This window comes from Pteropus medius, unplaced genomic scaffold, assembly GCF_902729225.1.
Source record: "Pteropus medius unplaced genomic scaffold, Ma_sr-lr_union100, whole genome shotgun sequence".
Lineage (NCBI taxonomy): Eukaryota > Metazoa > Chordata > Mammalia > Chiroptera > Pteropodidae > Pteropus > Pteropus medius.
In genome coordinates this window covers 467,639-486,439 of record NW_024351648.1, presented here as the reverse complement: position 1 = coordinate 486,439, position 18,801 = coordinate 467,639, and the positions used below count along the sequence as shown (strand labels likewise).

Here is an 18,801-nt window from a genome sequence, read left to right as displayed (position 1 = left end):
CCCCAGTCCTTGTGTCTCCCCACCCACCCACACCACGGAGCTCTGCCACCAGCACCCTGGTCCCTTGTTGCCTGGCTCTGTTCTCAACTGACATTTTGTCTTCTTGTTTGCTCATCTCGGGTCCGTCTCCACCACCTTCGGCTCAGAGGCCACACAGGGCCTCACCCTGGTTTGTCATGTGTCCCCAGCTCCTACAGCAGGGTCTGGCCCAACAGCAGAGGCGCGAGATCTTGGTCAAGAGGAAAACCTTCTCTGCCGTAACTGTCCAGTCTCAGCTGTACCTGCCCTGTAAGACTGCGAGCTCCTTGAAGGAGCTCGTCTCTCATCCCCCCCAAGCTCAGACGGTCCCAGTTGAAGGCTGGGCCATCCCCTTGGGGTTTGTGCTCCCCTGGAGCCAGCCCTCTTCCTGGGCCCATCGGGGAGCTGGGCTTGACACAGCAGCTCTGATGGTCTCTCTAGCTCCGGTGAAGGCTGCTGGCACAATGCCACAAGCCCAGTCTCCAGGGCCACCAGTCCCCTCTCGACACGAGCCCAGCCTAGCCAAGGACTGAGGCCCACTGTGGCCCTCTGCTGTGCTAGCTCTCTCTTAAAAACGTTAACCCTAGAAGCTGCCTCCTTTGTTTGCAAATGACAAAGCCCCTGGTCCAGCCAAGCACAAGGACAGACCAAATGAGGACAACACGGTGACCTTCCTACCCAGCTCCTTCAGGCCCCAATGACCTTCCTACCCAGCTCCTTCAGGCCCCAATGACCTTCCTACCCAGCTCCTCCTGGCCCCAATGGTGCACAGGTCGGCCACGACTGCGCTTTGAAACCACAATCCCCTCAAGTCAGGAAGAAAAGATTATCATGTGCGAACCCTCCACGGAGCAGCTGGCCCTAAGAAGTGGGTATTATTCTGTCTTTGAGGTGACACAGGCTTGTCCATGTTTCCACACAAAGCCAGGTCACAGAGCCACAGAACTATGCAGGACATCCCGACATTCAGCCTAGGGTAGGGTCCACCAGCAGCAGTGGGACAGGCACGGCCAGGGCCCAGGTTCCTACAGGATAAAGATGGCCGGTCGGGGGTTTTGGTCAAAGCCTCTGTGGCTTTGTCCTATGCCTTTAAGAGCCACAGGTTGGAACCTGGAGCCCAGACTGCTCTGGCAAACTGCAAAGCCTTGTGTTTCAATAAGTGACCTTTCTGTTGGCATTAATTGAGGACTTGCCTTGATGCCAGACATGTGAGGCCCCGCCAGGGAGGAGGAAGGGGACCTGGGCCTGCTTCTTCCAGTAAAAGGCAGGCGTTTTGGCAGCGGACAGTTGAGCAGCCTCGGTGCTATCGTAAACCAGAGCGAGCTGATTATTGCAACACTTGCTCTTAAAGTTTCTCAGGGCCGTTCCAGCTGACTTGTGAACTGCAACACGATTGCTGAGTTTGTCGCCATGAAGAAGCCTCCACTGACTCTTCTGAGTCTTTGACTTCAGCACGTGCAGTGGCAACGGCAGGCCACTCATGCCCGGGCCGGGCCCCTGCAGCCAGGCCTCCGGGACACTCGGCTTTACTTGGTATCGAGCATTAGGAGCTTCGCAGAGATTGCAGGACGGTTTCACAGTCGCTTAGGCATCAGTAGAGCCCCTTGGGCTGGCCGCCTTCTCCAGCTCCTATCCAGACGATCTCCGCCCGCAGGCCGAGCCGCGCTTCCTCTGTCTGCGCCTTGCGAGGCGCTGCGCTGCCCCTGCCAAACTGCTAGAGTTAACATTTGGGTCAGTGTTTCCATTATAAAATGCTTTTTCCCCCTTCAAGAATATATGACCCAACTGTTAAATTACCCTCAAGGCTGCAGGCTGGCAGACACGGTGTTTTTATTTCCGATGGGCAGAGGGGGCCGCAGGCCCTCGGGGGGGATGCGCACGGGTCTTCGAGGCACCTCGCGGGGCTCTCGAGGTCCTCCCACCGGCGTGGGAAACCACGGGCAGCCCTGCTCAGCTGCGGGCAGCGGCTCCTCCAGGTCACCTCCATCCAGTGCAGGGGCTTGAAGCTGCTCGGTCAGGGGACTGTTAAACCGCAGCAATGGCTCCTCTGGGAACACCTCAGAAGCCCCTGGTGTAAGGTCCTGGACCCCACACGACTGGCGCTGAGTAGGGGAAGAAACGCAACTTTAAAAGGCTCCACTTCACAAGCTGTCAAACCATCTGAACGGCACGGCGGCCGATCACGAGCCACACCACCGCAATGCAACGTGTTCGCCCAATTCTAAAAATCCTTAGTAACACTTTTTAATATACAAGAATCAAAAGTACAGCAGTTTTACAATGTAGGAAAATTTAATACATACTATATAAACAACATTATTTACATCAGAAATCACTAAGACAGTGGCATTTTTCACAAATATAAATTAATTACTGTTTAGTCAACAGGTTTTAAAAGTCCACAATTTTACAATAAAGAAAAACCACCTGTCCCCAAACGAGGGGGGCACAGATGGACTAAAGCAGCCTGGACCCTCGGCCTGGCTCTCCTCACTCGACATGGCAGCCCCCAGACAAGCCAGAAGGCACGGGGGCTGGGCCCTGGGCCACCGCCCCTGCTGACGAGTGGATTTTGGTCTGTAGGATTTCAGTGTGTGGATTAACTGAACTGCATTTGCACCGCACGTCCTGACGCAGACACAGAGCTAGCGAGTCTGCAGCACGATGTCAGAAGTGTTCTGGTTCCCACGAAGGGCTCAGGGAATGACTACGAGGGGAGGGAGCCCAGGGGCCGTCGGGCCCGGCTCTGAAGGACCGTGACGGTGAGCCTGGGGTCCACTGTGTCCTTTTCCGGGGGGACAGAGACCGTGTCAATCCTTGTTTATGCTCAGGTTTCAGGTGAGGCTAACTCCCCTCTTCCTCAGCCCAATGATTAAATCTTTCAAAGCTAGGCTCCGTGGAAGACCATCCTTACAAATTCGGGGGGCGGGGGGGAGGGCAGCTTCTCCCATCCACAGTGAGAGAATTTCTACCTGTGCAAATCTCGGTTTTTAATATAAGCAAACTACAGTATTCATACTGACTTAAGTCAATGAGGAAGTGCCTCCTTTCTCCAACCCACTCTTCAAACGTGCTTCAACACCTAAAACAGATGCTTTCATGGGGATACTGCAATTTTATAATCGATTTAACACTGATCTGGCTGATATTGCCTTTTGCTACATTGTATGGCACTCTAAGTCCCAAATGCAAACAAAAGGAAGTTCCTTTTTCCTCATGATGAGAGGTCTTTGGGAATAATTCACATCTTCTATCAACAACAAAAAAACCTTGACGGTTTTTGAAACGCGGGGCCTCCTCGAAGCGAAAGGAAATGTGACGCCTGCCGGGGACGTGGTCTGACCTGACTCCCCACAGGGGAAGGAGAGGGGTGGCTCGTACCCTGCCCACCGCACCCTGACTGCTCACGGAGCTGGCGAGCCAAGCGCCTTCCCCTTCGCCGTGGGCAGTGCCAGCACTGTCAGCAAGAAGCTGGACCTGTGGTGGCCCAGGCAGAGGCGTGACTTCTCCCGCAGCACGCCCCCAGGGATGACCTGGCAAGGCCTCCCATGCAGGCCCGTGGGTATAAGCCTAGGGTGAGGAGCCCCAAGCACCAGGAGGAGCTAAATGAGGCAGGGGTCCCCTAGGCCACCAGCATGAGCTGTGAGGTCCCAGGCTCTCCTCTGGAACTCTGCACGGGCCAGCCTCGAGCTTGGTGCGGCAGAGAACCACCACCCACGGCCACATTGCTTCTGCAGGTGACACGTCCACAGGGTGACGCAGCTCAAGGAAGTCCAAGTAAAGGCATCGATGCTGTTGGCCCAGGGTACCAGCGAGTCAGTGATATTAAGTCCCCACAGGTCAGTTCAGGGAAAGTAATGTCATGTGTGCCCAACGGAAGGGTTTTCACCAGCTCCAAGCCTGGACACTTACAGGCATACTGTGCTTCGAGTCAGTTATTCTGCCTCCGCCTAGCAGGGCCTCTGGATCCGCTAACAATACTGGCGAGCTTGGTTTGAAATGAATGAAACGGAGGCCCGGACTCAGTGAAATGAAAGCAGCCTGCTCCACTGACACAGCCACCTTGCCTCCCAGTCCCGACTCAGCTCAGCTCTAGAACGACTCGCCGTCTGCAGCTCAGTCCCCGTCCCTGGACACTTCCTACCGAGGAAAAAATTTTAACTTGGGGTTTATCCTTTGACTTGATCTCATTCTAAAAAAATGAGCTCGGTTCTAATGATCTCTAACCGACAATGGAAACCTGCTCACCACAGGTAACTAGCTTATCTCCATCTGTCTACCACCCCCCACCCGAGTGTGAGGACACGTGTGACTCTGCGTCATCTACTTCAAGCTGTGAAATGGGAACTGAAATGCTGACCTGGCACAACACTGAACCCCGCCCCCCCACCAGCACGACCAAACGCCCGCCTGGGGCCCTGGCCGCCTGCACGCGCGCCCCGTCCCGTGCGTGCCGGCGACACGCTGACGACACACACGCCTCCACCTTCCGTCCTCTCCCGGCCTTGGGCTCGCACTTCTCATCCCAGGAATCGGAAATCTGCCGGGGATTCCGCTTTCTCAGCCGCCCTGCCCCCGCCCTCGGCCCCCTTCCGACCAAGTCAGACCCACTGACCCCATGCTGACTGTCACAGTATTCGAAAGTCAGCTCGTGGACCCAGGGGGCAAAGGCGGCCCCCCAGGAGACCAAAACTCTGACAGCTACAGACAGCATGGGAGGAATTAGTGTTTGGTGGGGAGGGGCCCACTGTGGGGTTGTCGCCCTGTCCCCCCACCCCTGCACCACAGGTGTCACACAATGAGGCCCACGTGTATCATTTCTCCCAAGAACGCATCTGAGGAGTGTACCTGCTCCCCCTCGAGTCCTATGATGCGAGACCCCACCCACTCGTCCCCAAGCCCCACTCCCCGACAGCAGCATCGTCACTTCACAGCGACCCGAGTCACACACTGTCCAGCAGGTCCCAGCAGCCTTCGCACGCGCGTCCCCTCCCTGACCACCGCACCAAGGTCCCGGGTGCACGGACCCTGGCGACAAGACACTCCCGACCCTAAGATCCCTTCTTCCGTCACCCGGGAAGCACAGCCTGTGACACTGGTACATAAAAGTCACCTCTTCCTCCTAGCACCCGTCAACGTGGGAGGCCGAAACCAGGCTGGAACGAGCGGGGGCGCCAGAGTGCAGGAGTGGTGACCGGACCAAAGCCCCCCGCTCCCTGAAACGCCCCTCAGCCGGCGAGCTGGCAGCAGCAGCGTGTCCAGAAACTCCACTTACTGGTCTAGGTAACTGGCTCCCGTGGGTCAGACCAAAAACATCCGGAGCTAAGGACTCTTGCGCTCCCCTTCTCCCGAGCCGTCCTTTATGTTTTCCGAACATTCCAGTTATAATCTGGGTTGTTTTTCTGTTCTAGCGATCTCTCCAAAGGAGACCTATGATCCAGGGGAGACTTGGAGTCATGGGGAGACTTCTGAGAAGGGGGTGAACGAGGATCTGAGACTGCGGGGTGCAGAGGCGGCAGGGGCTGTTTGTACTCCCCCAGTTTGTCTGTGTGGAAGGTGCGGTAATGGTCTGAGGGTCCCTGGCCATGATAGCCCATCGGGGGGCGGTGGTCAGACATTCGCCGGAAATCCTGCTGGTGGTAGTTCTGAGGCCTAAACTCATCCGCTCTCCTCCGCTTGGAGTCGTGATGGTGCCTGAAACAGAGACGCGAGGGTGAGCTGGAAGACCAGAGCCAGACCCTATCCCCTCCGCCACCGTCCACTGCTCTTCCTCGGAGTCAAGGACACTTCCAAAGGACTCACGGGAAATGCTCACATTACCAGGAATCCGGAAAACAAAGGTAATAACAAAGGGCTGTTTTACGCTTATTGGCAAAGCCACATCCTATGAAATGACATAAGCCTCATCAAGTCTGCAATGAAGCAAGTACACACTTGAATCACTGGCGGCTTTGTACACTCATACTCCCTTCAGGAAAACCGGCACGACCTGCAAACATTTTCATATTCCTTGACCCAGCCCAGGAGAAAAAGAGCCACAGAGAGCATTCTGTTAAGTTATGAGTAACAGCAAAAACCACAATCAACCTAATATTTGACAGTAAGTAAAGGGTTAATTATTTTTAAGCTTGACTCAATGTGAAGAACATTAAAATGTTTAACTTCTTCTACCAAAAGAACTGGTACAAGTCAATGACGAGAAGACCAACAACCCAATTCAAAAATGGGCAGAGGACTTGAACAAACATCTCTCCCAAGATGATGCACACGTGGCCGCTAAGGACACGAGATGCTCACCACCACCAGCCATCAGGGAAGTGCCAATCAAAACCACAGTGAGATACCTCTTCACACCTCCTAGGCCAGCTGTGTTAAAAAATAATAAAATAAAGCCAGCAGATCAGTACTGGCAAAGGAGTGGGCAAACTGCAGCTCTCACCACTGCTGCTGGGGATGCAAAATGGTTCGGCCTCTGCAGGCGGGAGGTAGGTGGTTCCTAAAAGCGTCAACGCAGAACTACGGTGTAACTGACAACCCCACCACTGGTTCACGGCAGCACCGATCACCACAACCAAAGGCAGGACGGCGCAAACGTCCATTAGCAGGGACTGGCTAAATGAGATGTGGCACATACGTGCGACGGTGAGCCAGTCACAAAAGGCCCCAGCTTGTATGATTCCAGTTATGCAAAATATCCGGAATAAGTAAACACACAGAAGCAGGATACGGACTGGTGAGTGTCAGGAGCTGGGAAGAGGGCAGAATACGGTGATTGCTTAACAGTTACAGGGTGTCCTCCAGGGTGATCGCAGTGTTCTGGGACTTGACGAGGTGTTGGTTGCACAACACTGGGAATGTGCTAACTGTCCCTGAACTGTTCTTTTTAAAGTCATTCATTTATGCTATGTGAATTTCACCTTAGGAGACAGAAAGATGGATGGTAACTTCGAGTTCCAGTCAAGATGGAGTAACAAGGACTAGATTTACCTTCCTCCTGAAACAACTAGAAAGACACAAAAATGTATACAATGATGGTTTTCAAGACATCATGTCAGATGTGACAACAAAGAGGACTGACTCCTGAGAGATGGGAAATAATGAGATGAGCCTTTTAACTGCCCTGCTCACTGCCTTAACACAGCTTCCAGGCGTCAGCAGGGGGCGGGGAAGCCAGGAGGAGCCCAGCGCCCTTCCGGAGCTGAAGAGTCTGGGGCGGACAGAGAACCAAGGGAGCTGGAGTTCGCAGGGTGGAGGGAAAAAGAGACTTGTGTGCACAGAAAGCAGGTGGCGGTCTGCAGGAGTCCCCCTTGAGTGGTCAGTGAGCACTGATCGGGGTGCCTACTGAGGGGACTATCCAAGGCCAGGGAAAGATCCGCCTGGAAGATCAGAGGTCCAAGTGCCCTGTGCTCACGCAGGGCCCAGCTCACCAACCATACCGAACACCTCAAGCCCTGCGGGGTTTGTGTTGAGAGAGGACAGTGGGGACGCTGGCCTGGGTAGTGGAGAATAATTAGCCCCTGTCTGAGCAAGGCTCCGTCCAGTTCCGCCTCCCAAATCTTAACAGCAAGACCTGAAAGAATGAAACATTCCAAGTAACCTGAGTGTCTCATGATAAAGCTCCAGAATATTTATAAGAATCAAAAATATTCAGCACTCAACAGGTATCTAGTAAAAAATTACTAGGAATGAAAAGAATGACTAGGTATAAGATCATGATAAGGAGATAAATTAACTAAAATTGACCCAAATGACAGAATTATCAGACAAGGACATAAAAACTATTTTAAAACTGTATTCCAAATTTTGAAAGGAAACAGACAAGAATTTTTTTTTTTTGAAGGCCCAAATACAACTTCTATAAGTAAAACTACAATGTATGAAAAACAAAATATACCAGTGGACCTCAAGGCAGGTTAGACATTGTAAAAGAAATTACTAGTGAACAGTGAAGACACAGCAATAGAAACTATCTAAATGAAGCAGAGAGAAAACACAATTTAAAAAAATAAACAGTATCAATGAGCTGAGACAAACTCAAGCAAGTATAATCAGTTCCTCCAAAGGAGATGAAAGTATTGGGGTGGGGGCAGAAAAAAATACTTGAAGAAATAATGGTAAAAAAAGTTCCAAATTTCATAGAAATGATGAACTCATAGGTCCAAGAAGGAAGGACCCTGGGCTGGTATCATCTCAGGGTCCCTGCTGCCCAGTGTGGCTGAGAGCCCAGCACACAGCTTAGTACTTTTGGTTGCTGGCTCTTTTATGGCTACTTCTTCTCTTGATTTCTTCAGAGGAAGACAGAAAACTGGAGATGACGTCCTCTGACCCAGAGAATAAAACCTATGACCTGGCACTCAAGGCCTCCCAACCATCCACTGTTGATCTTCCGGGCGCCCATCCTTGCCCTGGGCCCAGGATGCCACTGCTCTCTGCTGAGCTGACGCTCCAGAGCCCAGAGCAAGGATCAGCAGCCTCCCTTCATCCTCAGTCCACAGGAAACACTCCAAAGTCTCTACTTTCAACCACTGATCAGGACAGTGTCAGCTGCCCACCTTGTGATTCCTCCCAACACCCCAAAGATGCCTCGATGGCATAAACGCTGGGTCAGACTCAGGGCCGTGCCCGGGCACGTGATGAGATGCTCACTGCCTCTGACAGGTACATTAACACCTATGTCGCTTGTCTATCCCCCAATGAACAGTAAAGCTCTTGGCAAAGGTGAGCTCCTAGTGCCCCAGGGCCGTCTGCATACCTGTCATAGTAATCTCTATGTCCCCGGTGGTCTCGGTCACTGCTGTACTGGTCGTAGGGTCTCTTCCTAGACAGGTTGTTGGGTCGGTAGCTCCCAGAACGGTGGCTGTCCATGTGTCGCCTGTCCCCATAATGGTGGTCCTTGTACCAGTGCTGCTCATACTGATGGTGCCTGTCACTGCCCCATGACGGGTTGCTGTTGCCACTGCCATAGTTGAACTTTCTTTCCCTCTGCCAGTCTCCTCGATCTGCAGGGGAAGGCAGAACGGTCTCATGGTTGCAAGGAGTAGCTCAAGTTCACTTCTACTGAAGCTTAAACTGAAAGGCTGACGTGTTTCAAAGAGACATTAAAGTTCCTCCTTTTTGGCCTTTTTGCTGCTGGTTAACAGACCAGTAACATTCTTTCCCCCAAATTTTAAGGCGAAAGAAAATCCACCACCTTTTTCTCCTTCTGAAATCTTAAGAACTATTGCTTTTTATTTTCTACCTGCTTACTTTTCTCACCTGGGGCAGACCATTAAAATGAGATTTCACTCAAAAAAAACCCAAATATTCAGAAAACAGCACTGCTGAATTTCACGACTGCAAGGTAATATCCTCCGTTTACACGTCTGAAGTTTACCTGCTGGCACCGTAAGCCTAGTCTCTGAAAACCATTCTCGACTATACTTATTGATTCCGCTATTCCTCCTTTGCCCATACCAAAAAAAAATAAAAGGACCTGCTCTTAAAAAAGTGATTCCTCTCACTCTGGATCTGAGTCAGCGTTCTAACTCTCAAGGATGGGGGCCAAAGAGGAATTTGTTTTAGCCTCTGTAACCCCCAATTTCCCCCTCAAGAGAAGCATACTTATTTAAATGCGGAAAAGGTACTGAAAACACTTATGTCCAGGAATGGAGGCTAGAGTGAGTTTAACTGTGCCCCCAAGTATATGTCCACTCAGAATCTGTGAGTGTGATTATGACTTTACTTGGAAAGAGGGTCTTTGCAGATGATTTCAAGATGAGATTATCTTGAATTCAGGTCAGGCCCTAAATCCAATGACAGATACATCCTTTTGGCAGAAATCTGAGGCAGAGACACATGGAGGAAGGCGTGCAGAGGTGGAGGCAGGGCTCCGAGTGACGCAGCCGCACATCGGGGATCACAGAAGATCGCTGGCAGCCACTATCAGCCAGGAGAGAGGCATGGAACGATTTGACTCTCCTCAGATCTTCCGGAAGGAACCAACCCTGCTGGCACACTGATTTCACACTTCTGGCCTCCAGTATTGTGAGAAAATAAATTTCAGTTGTTTTAAGCCAGCCAGTTTGCGGTGCTCTGTTACAGGCAGCCTTAGAAACTTACACAGAGACTTACCCAGCAGGAGCTATGTGGCCTCATGTGGGAAATATGATCTACCTACAGCTATGCTAAGACCAAAGATATGTCATCAAATAAATGCTTCTCTACTCATTTTGTCGGTCTTCCAGCATTTTTCTACAGAGACCAAAAATAGCAGTATCAAGGACACTATGCAGCTTAGAAATTTATACCCTTCAAATAATGTACAGTCAACCAGTGGCTTAAATTCATTGCTGATCCAAGGTAGATCAGGCCAGGTGGCTCTTCAATCTAAGAATGAACAACAAAGAGACACCTTCACAAAGTGAAAGGTCATGAAAACGGCTTAAAAGCAAACAGAGTAAGATTTCACACTGGGTGTCAATGTCTGTGGTACAGATGCTTAATATTTAAGCCAAGTCATTTATTTCCAGAGAAAGCAAACAGTGGTTCTCTTTCTTCTCAAACCCTCTATGAAGTAGGTCACTGGTTAGAAGTACTGAGCTACTAAGGAGATGGCTGAGGAATCCAGCATTTAAATAAAAGACTACAGTTATAGCTTAATAAGAATTCTTTCAAAGGATCAGAATATAAAATCGGTGACATCACACGAATAACACGAAACCAATCTAATCCCAGGGAAAAAAATCAGCCTAACTAATACGAGCAGATCTGAGCACATGGAAATAGTTCCCAACCATCTTCTACAGCCATTACCTTTTCTCTCCTCGATAAAATTAGGATCGACTGACTTTGAACTATTTAGATTTTCAAGATTAGAAGACATGGCACTGGGCTTCCAAGGAGTTTCGAGCAGCTTGCAGAAAGAATTACACCGCCAAGGACAATAAGAAAGGGCAGGGAACCGAAAAAGAACCTGTTTAGACATCGAGGAGCAGCCACAGCAAAGTCAGGGGCGGAAGGAGTGGGAGTCCCAGGAGCAGGACACCTCGGAAAGGGCGGGGTGACTCTGCAGCTTTCACTCCACGAGGTTCTTTCCCCTTCTTATTACTTTTGTCTTTAAAAGCAATTCATGCTCACTGCAACCCAGGGAAGTGACAGATGGAGAAATTATTTACTTCCTCCATCTTCCCGCTCCACTCCTACCATCCTTATGTAATTGCTATCGTGTGTATGTTATCACAGCTTTCTGTATGTTTATACAGATACGTTATTTAAATACATACTCTGGAAAAGTGTGGTGGTTCCTCTATATGTTAAACATAAAATTACCATGTGACCCAGCAAGTCCACTCTTAGATATATACCTATAAGAACTGAAAATAGGTATGCCGACACTTGCACACAAAATTTCACAGCAGTACTATTCACAAGATCCAAAGAGGAGAAACAACCCAAATGTCCATCAACTGATAAACGGATAAACCAACGGTGGTGTATGTCCATCCAATGGAATGTTACTCAGCCACAAAGAGGAATGAGGTACTGGCACATGTTACAACGTGGATGAACTTGAGAACACCACGCCCAGTGAAAGCAGTCAGACATATGCTGTACGACTCCATTTACAAGCAGTGTCCAGAATCCACAAACCCAGGGAGACAGGAAACAGACCAGTGGCCGCGGGGCTGAGGGCAGGAGGGAACCAGGAGAAACTGCTGAACAGATATGGGATCTCCATTTGGGGTAACGGAAGAGTTTTGGAACTAGGTAAAGTGGTGGCTGAAAACACTGAGAATGCACTAAATGCCACTGTACTGGTCACTTAAAATGGTTAAGTTTATGTTATGTGAATTTCACCTCAATAAATTTACATACAGATTTTGTTGTTGCTACTATTTATCCCCCTCCAATTTTTTACGACTATAAACCCAATTCATTCTTTTTAACTTATAATAATATAGAGTACAAATGTCTTATTAGTCATCTGACCCTTCTCCTGTTAATGGACATTCAGGTTATTTCCAGCTTTTTGCCATTATAAGGCTACAACAGCATCCTTATACATGTACGTATGAGGATGTTTTTATTTCTACAGATTGACTCCCAGAAAAAGAGCCTACATATCTAGATATTTCAGATTATTTTCTGGAAGAACTACCACAATTCACACTCAGCAATTTATGTGTATATCACATTTTACTTTTCGCTGATCTGAATTGGTAAAAAAAAATGGTTAACTTGTTGCTTTAATTTACATTTCCCTAGTAACAATGTTATCTTATTGTATTGGCCATTTGTATTTCGTCTTCTGCATGAATTCTCTATTCCTAACCTTTGCTCCTTTTTCCATTTGGTTATCCTTTTATCAACTTACAAGGATATTAACAGTTTTAACCTTTTAACTGTCAGGTATAACGTAAACTATTTCCCTCAGTCTATCACTTGCCTTTTGTTTGTTTATGGGGCCTATGCTCTTCTCAAAGTCGAGAGAACATCCTTTTGGATGTTTGTTTCATGCTTCATCTCATTCGGAAAAAAGAAGACAATGAAGTGACGGCAGAGAGTAAAGCGCAAAGGCCCGGCTGCCGTCTTTGGAGAATAAAATGATTCTTCTCGTCACCGCTTTTAACAGCTCCGCTTCGTGACCTACCTGCATTACTAAAGTGTCTCTTGTTGGGGTGACTGTAGTTATCCCTTGGGTGTCCATGCATCTGTGGGCCGTGGGAGGCAGGCAAATGAGACTTCTGGGGGTGAAGGCTGTGCGGCGCATGGGACTGAGACATTAGGGAATCCCGGCTCGAGCCCGAGGCCTCCGGTCGGAAAGGCTTCTTACCACCAACCACATCATCCTTCTTCTTTTGCTCCTGTAGAGTAAAAGGAAACCAGAGACTCAAGATGCAAGGCTGAATCCCCAAGAATGGTGTAAAGATCGTCACCCCCAAACAGCCCCTCTTGCCCCTCTCGGCTCCTGAGAGGAGCCTTCACCAAAAAAAGCTCGCGGAGTCCCGAGTGCTACAGTGTGAACAGACGCACAGAGCTCCCGCAGCTGCTCTGATCTACTAGGCCAAGTTCCACTGATGAGGACCTGTAAGAGCACGTGCAGCGACTGCTGGATGAGGACCTGTAAGAGCACGTGCAGCGACTGCTGTAAGAGCACGTGCAGCGACACCTGGGGCACGGGACAGGTGCCCAGGCTGTGAAGAGTTCTCCGAGACTCCTGTTGGTCCCAGTAAAACCAGGACCATCACCTTTCTTAGGCTAATTAGCTAATCAGTACAAACAGCCGACCAGTCCAGTGGGGACCAGCTCTTATGTCAAAGTCATCTGGCGAAACATCTAAATGTTTGAGTAACACTACTTTTTTTTTTTTTCCTTTATGGCAAAGGATAAAAATGGAGAGGGCCCAAGGTTGGAGCCGTAGGAGAAAGGCCCAACGTGGACTAAGATGTCAGAGAACAGTCTCTCTGTCCCACTGAGTGACAGATGCCACTGGCACAGTTCCAGGGCAAGGATGCCATCACGGGTTTTCTTTAAGCACCAGCTACCAAGTCCTGGCCCCACTGCCTGGGGAGGACCTGTGAAAGTGCTAGATTACATCTTTACCACACAAGCAAAATATTCGATAGGAAAACATCAGAAAATGTAGTTTCTAAAAAATCAGAAATGTAAAGTATAAAATGTAAAGTCTCACTAACGAGAATTACTGTAATAATTTGGTCCAAGTCTTTCTAAGCCTTTTTATGTTTATATACATATATATATTTTTAAACAAAATTATTTGGTATTCTTTTTTCACTTATATTGTGAAAATCTCCTGTGAATACTTATTTCCATAGTATTATATTTATGGATGAGTAATATTCTCTGGCATGAATATATCTTGACTTATTTATCAAGCTGATTCCAGTCCATTTCTTCCTGGTGGACGTTCAAGTTATTTCCACTATAAACATGTTTAAATCCTTAAGCAGCTCCTTAAACTCTCAGAAGAACTGTTTTACTCTTTGATGAATCTTACTGAATCATCCCCCAGAAAAGCTGTGACAACGTATACTACACCCCCACGGGCAGCGCACGGCTTTGTTCGATTTACACTAAACTTTGGATACCTAGACTGATGGAACCCTTTATAGCACGTGTTCAATTTCAAATGCTCATCTTAACTTTCACTCTTTCCCAGCTATTCCATTTCCTCCAGGGGCCCTTCCCGACTACTCTAAGACTTCTTATAATGCTGAAAATCGACGTTAACGTTCAGCAGTATTAGCATATTATTTCTGCACGTTTCAGCTGTATCATGTATCATATCCTTCCACGTAAATCAAATGAGAAGGAACAGCTCAACACAGTGCTGGCATACGATATGTTCATGCAGTAAACACTTCTGAGCCCTGCTCCAGTGACAGTGCTATTCCAGGTGCTGAGGACAAGCAGAGGACGAGAGGCATGAAATCTCTCCTTCGTGGACCTGCCATGCCAGCGGAGGAGGTACTAACTGCTCCTAGATGGGCCCTAAATTGGGTAGGACCCACATGGCAAGTCAGCAGATCTGCAAATGGACAGGCCTGCACGAGGACACTGCCCGCCACAGCATCGAGTCACCGCCGTGCCCACCCCCTTACCCCAAGTCAGCTCCTTCACACAAGCAGCTGTGACCCACCATACAAAAGCCGGCCCAGAAAACAATCACGAGCCACATTTAGAAGCCACGCTGAGACATGAGCATGTGGAAGAAGAGGCCTGATGAGTATGAGAACACAGGGTAACAACTCCCCGTGAGAGTTTCAACACCGTCTGGTTCCAATACACGGGCCATCTGACCCTTCGGGTCTGACTGCGGGCTGACCATTACTGGAGCACGCTGAGAAACTGCACGGCCAGCATGCGGGAGGAGCGCACTGGACAGGACGGGACAAGTGTTGTGGGCTTCTGCACACCCCCTGGACCCACACCTCCATCCGTACAGTAAGGACAGAGACCCAGGGACCAGTCCAACACCAGCCACCTCCGACTCTGACCATCTCCCCAGGGAAAAACTGCCATTAAGGAATTTTCTTGGAACTGGTTTTTATCTATTAGTATGAAGTAGGATTAAATCTGTATTTTACCTCCTCTTCTTGAGATCTTTTCTTATGAGCCATCTTGTATAACTTATGCAATTTTCGAGCATCAAATTCTGTAAACTTGGAAACAAAAATCCATAGGTTCCTTAAAAAACAGAAATGATACTGGTAAATTATAGAATTTTTTAAATTACTTTTTATTCTCTTCATGGATGGCAAGCTATCAAGTTTTACTGTGGAATACTCTCCAGGTGCAGAAATGAAGTCACAGAAATATTCTTCCAGGTCTTTGCATCAATAATCCATCTTTTTTTTTCCCCCCCATCTTTAGATGTTACTGTCAACAGGATTTGACTGAGGGGTCTGGAGACCAGGGCTCTCTGTGTCATGGTTAAAACTCCCCTACTTCACTGGCACCCAGGGCTCCAGTCCGAAGTCTCCCTCCACCGTCCATGTTCCCAGAACCCGCCAGGCTGGGCGCGCACACAGCCGGCTGGCTGTCTCTGCGCTGCTGCCCCTTCCTTCCTCCCAGTCGTCACCACCGAGGCCTGTGGTTTCCTCCTTCAAACTCCCAGGGACCCCTCCCTCCAATCCCGCCACACGCACCCTTAACAGGGCGCTGCTGTGAACGGGGCATGACTGACAGGGAGCTGGAAGAGGCGTCTCGCCCCACACACTCTTCAGAGAGCAGCGTCGCCGTGTGTGCCACCCAGGCACCGTGTGGGCCCCCAACTCGTGCACCTGCTGCAGCATGTTTCCGGGACGCCGTCTACCCGCCTCCCAAAGGCCTTCTGTTAATTACAGGCTCCGGCCGTCTTAACAGAGTGCCTCTGCACCCTGACGACCCTCATGGCCCCAATTCTGAGCCCCTACAGAAGCCTGAGAACACCTTTATCGAAGTCCACTCCACTCTACAGCAGGCTCGAGTGTGGACGTCCACCTGCCTCTCAGAAGACGCGCCCCTGACTACGCTTCTGCACGCGCCACCCCCTCCTCCTCCAGGAAGCCCCACTGCACCTGGTCGGGGAATTACCACTTTATGATGGACAGTGTATCAGGAGTGGGCAGGGACCTTCCTGTGAACTACTGCCAGCCAGGAACACGGTACCCCGTGCATTTAAACACAGATGGGCCTCGGCACACAGCAGAGAGCCCAGCTTATGAACATATATGTACTGGGATGACAGTACTTTTGGTATCTTCCAACAGGGACTGACTGAGTCCGGTAAAAAGCAAGCCAGATGACTGGGGACGGAAAGGAGGTGGTAACAGTGTAAAGCGGAAGAGTAACATTTTAAAACAATTCTGTTTCTTAATGGGTGTGAAGCATGCTATGGATAGCATATCATGAGAGGTTTTCTTAAATTCATTTTTACTCCAAAACCAATCCACTGACATTGGGTTTATTATACGAAAATAATTACATTAACCATGAAGTATATGAGGTCAAAGTAAATGGATCATGGAAAGAGATGAATGTTACAACCGTCTGTGAGAAACTTATTGTTTACTTAAAGTATCAAAAGTGAAAAATATTAAGTCATGATACCTTACAAACTAAAGTTCTGAATTACTTGTAGTAATTCAAATTACTCCATCATTAAAGAGAACAGAGAACTCTCAGTTCTGGTGGTTTCCACCTACTTCTCCTCCTGAGTTAGTAGAGAGCTAACCAATCAGTGACTATATTATATCTGAACTTTAACCTGAGATTAATGTAGAGTCAAAGTAGATTTCTGTCCCTTTCAGGTTTAAAGACTGAGTCTTTATGCTGAGAATAGGCCATCATATCCACTATCGTTTTTCTCTTACAAAATAATGACATCATCCAACCCATTAAAAACACTGGGCTCAGTGGAATGGCCTATTTCAAGAAAGTAAAATGGAAGCCTACAGGAATGTTGCCAAAAGATAGCTTTTGTTGAGAAAAACAATTTTCTTTGGGTGGCTATGTCACCTTCATAAAACAAAACGGACCCACACAACTCCATCAAGTCAAGCCGGGTTACCTCCGCCACAGCTTGATGTGCTCCTGGTCTGAGTAAGCTTTAAGGCACTCGGCTATCCGGTCCCCGATTTTCAGCAGGCAGTTCCGGGTGTGCTCTAGTTGCTCCTGCACGTTGAGCCCCTTGTCAGGTTTGTCCAGCTGTTTCAGTGCCTTTTTCACGGGCCTCATCCTCTCTTTACACTGGAACAGGCCAAGAGAGTGGAGTTATGAAACATCTGCAGCAGAGACGCCTCCGCCTTTGCTTCCTGTGCCCTGAATTCCCAGGAACACACAGCCCGCCCTCATGCCATGTGGTCACTGGGAAGAAGCAGTTAAAGCCAGTGGAAAAAGTATCAGTGTCAAGTTAGAAAAACCTGAGGTGCAAGTCTCAGCATCGTCGCTTAGAGCGATGACCTGGTACACCTAACCTGCCCTCTGAAGATGCTGCTCTGTTTCCCCATCTGCAAGAGGGGCCTGACAACCTCACAAGGCCATTATGAAGGTCAAATGAGATGCAAAACTACAAACCTGGTCTGAAAACCTCCCATCGCAAACTAAAACTGCAGGATAAGACATTTACAAGTCTTTTAGGTTCCTCAGAAGCCCTTAAGGGACGGGCTTCCGGGCAAGAACGGTGAACAGAACATGAGGATCTTCTCTTCCCTAACTCCAACCCCGCTAAAAGGACAGTAAAGGGATTGCCTTAAAAAGAGATAACCCCACAAACACAGGGAAAATAGGAGAAAAAACAACAGGAATACAATATTGGCAGCTAGGGAAGTTACTTAATGAACCTGAGAACACTAAAGCCAGCTATGGAGCTACCTGATTTATACTGCATAATTCCCCCAAAGGCTAGCCAAGTGTCTCTGGACATAGGATTGAGAGTTAAGAAATAAGGACTGGTTTTTAAAGACTGCTTAAGAGTAACAGGTACTCGGATTCCTAATAGACACCCAGATATCCGACACCATCAACCAAAAAAGATCAGGAAGTTTATTCTCTGGAGAAGATGAAAGAAAGATCTCCAAAATGAGCTACACGAGGGGACGAGGTCACTGTACTGACAGCAGGATTGCAGAAATACGTGGAATCAGAGGGTTAGTCCCTCGCTCTTAAACATGAGCAGACAACCTAGGACTAGCGAGCCAGATGAGGGAGGTTCTAACACGAACAGAAAACAGAATGACAACCCAGGATTACCAAGCCATTTGGAAAAATATCTAACATGAATGATGGATAGATAAATACAAAAATATTCAGAGAACCGTTGGGAGGGGGGAGTAAAAGATCTTGGAAATAAACATAACAAGAGGAATAAAATCCTCAAAAGAAATAATGGGGGAGAAAGTTGAGGAGATCCCCAGGAAAGTAATTTAAAAAGCAGAAATTGAAAATTTTTAAAAAAAAAAAGAAAAATAACATTAGGGACCACGCCCAGAGTCCACTATCCAAAAACAAGGAGTTCCATAAGAGAAAACCAACTAGAAGATACTTGTAATGACTGACAGATAAAAAATTAGCATCACGAATTCCTACAGAAAAAGTAAGGAAAGACAAATTACTCAAAATAGGCGAAGGATATGAACAGGAAATTCACTGAAAACATGAATGCCCAAGAGATACGAAAATAAATGTTCGACAACCACACCAGTCAATATTTCACACCCTCGGGAGGGCAGTAAAAATCTATAAGTCGGAAATTACCCCGTTTCTGAGACTGGGAAGCAACGGAGACTCACAATCACTGCTAGA

At 48.5% G+C, this 18,801-nt stretch overlaps 1 protein-coding gene and 1 non-coding gene across 14 annotated transcripts in view; both read right to left on the bottom strand.

The window, feature by feature from the left end:
* Window positions 1–2,240: 2,240 nt before the first annotated feature.
* Window positions 2,241–18,801, bottom strand: part of CHD2 (chromodomain helicase DNA binding protein 2) — an 89,721-nt gene continuing 73,160 nt past the window's right edge. For 8 of the 13 annotated variants that reach the window (XM_039844016.1, XM_039844020.1, XM_039844023.1 and 5 more), the window contains 5 exons: window positions 17,069–17,247; window positions 15,105–15,204; window positions 12,647–12,860; window positions 8,771–9,017; window positions 5,379–5,712 (listed from right to left, as the gene is read on the bottom strand). In XM_039844016.1, coding sequence (XP_039699950.1) covers window positions 5,379–5,712; window positions 8,771–9,017; window positions 12,647–12,860; window positions 15,105–15,204; window positions 17,069–17,247 — 1,074 coding nt within the window. Of the gene's footprint in view, window positions 5,713–8,770; window positions 9,018–12,646; window positions 12,861–15,104; window positions 15,205–17,068; window positions 17,248–18,801 lie in introns of all 13 variants that reach the window. The other 5 variants (XM_039844027.1, XM_039844029.1, XM_039844030.1 and 2 more) reach the window with 3 other exon arrangements.
* On the bottom strand, window positions 13,459–13,586 carry LOC120587393 (small nucleolar RNA SNORA30/SNORA37 family). Its single transcript, XR_005648953.1, has one exon. It is a non-coding gene; the product is annotated as a small nucleolar RNA SNORA30/SNORA37 family (small nucleolar RNA).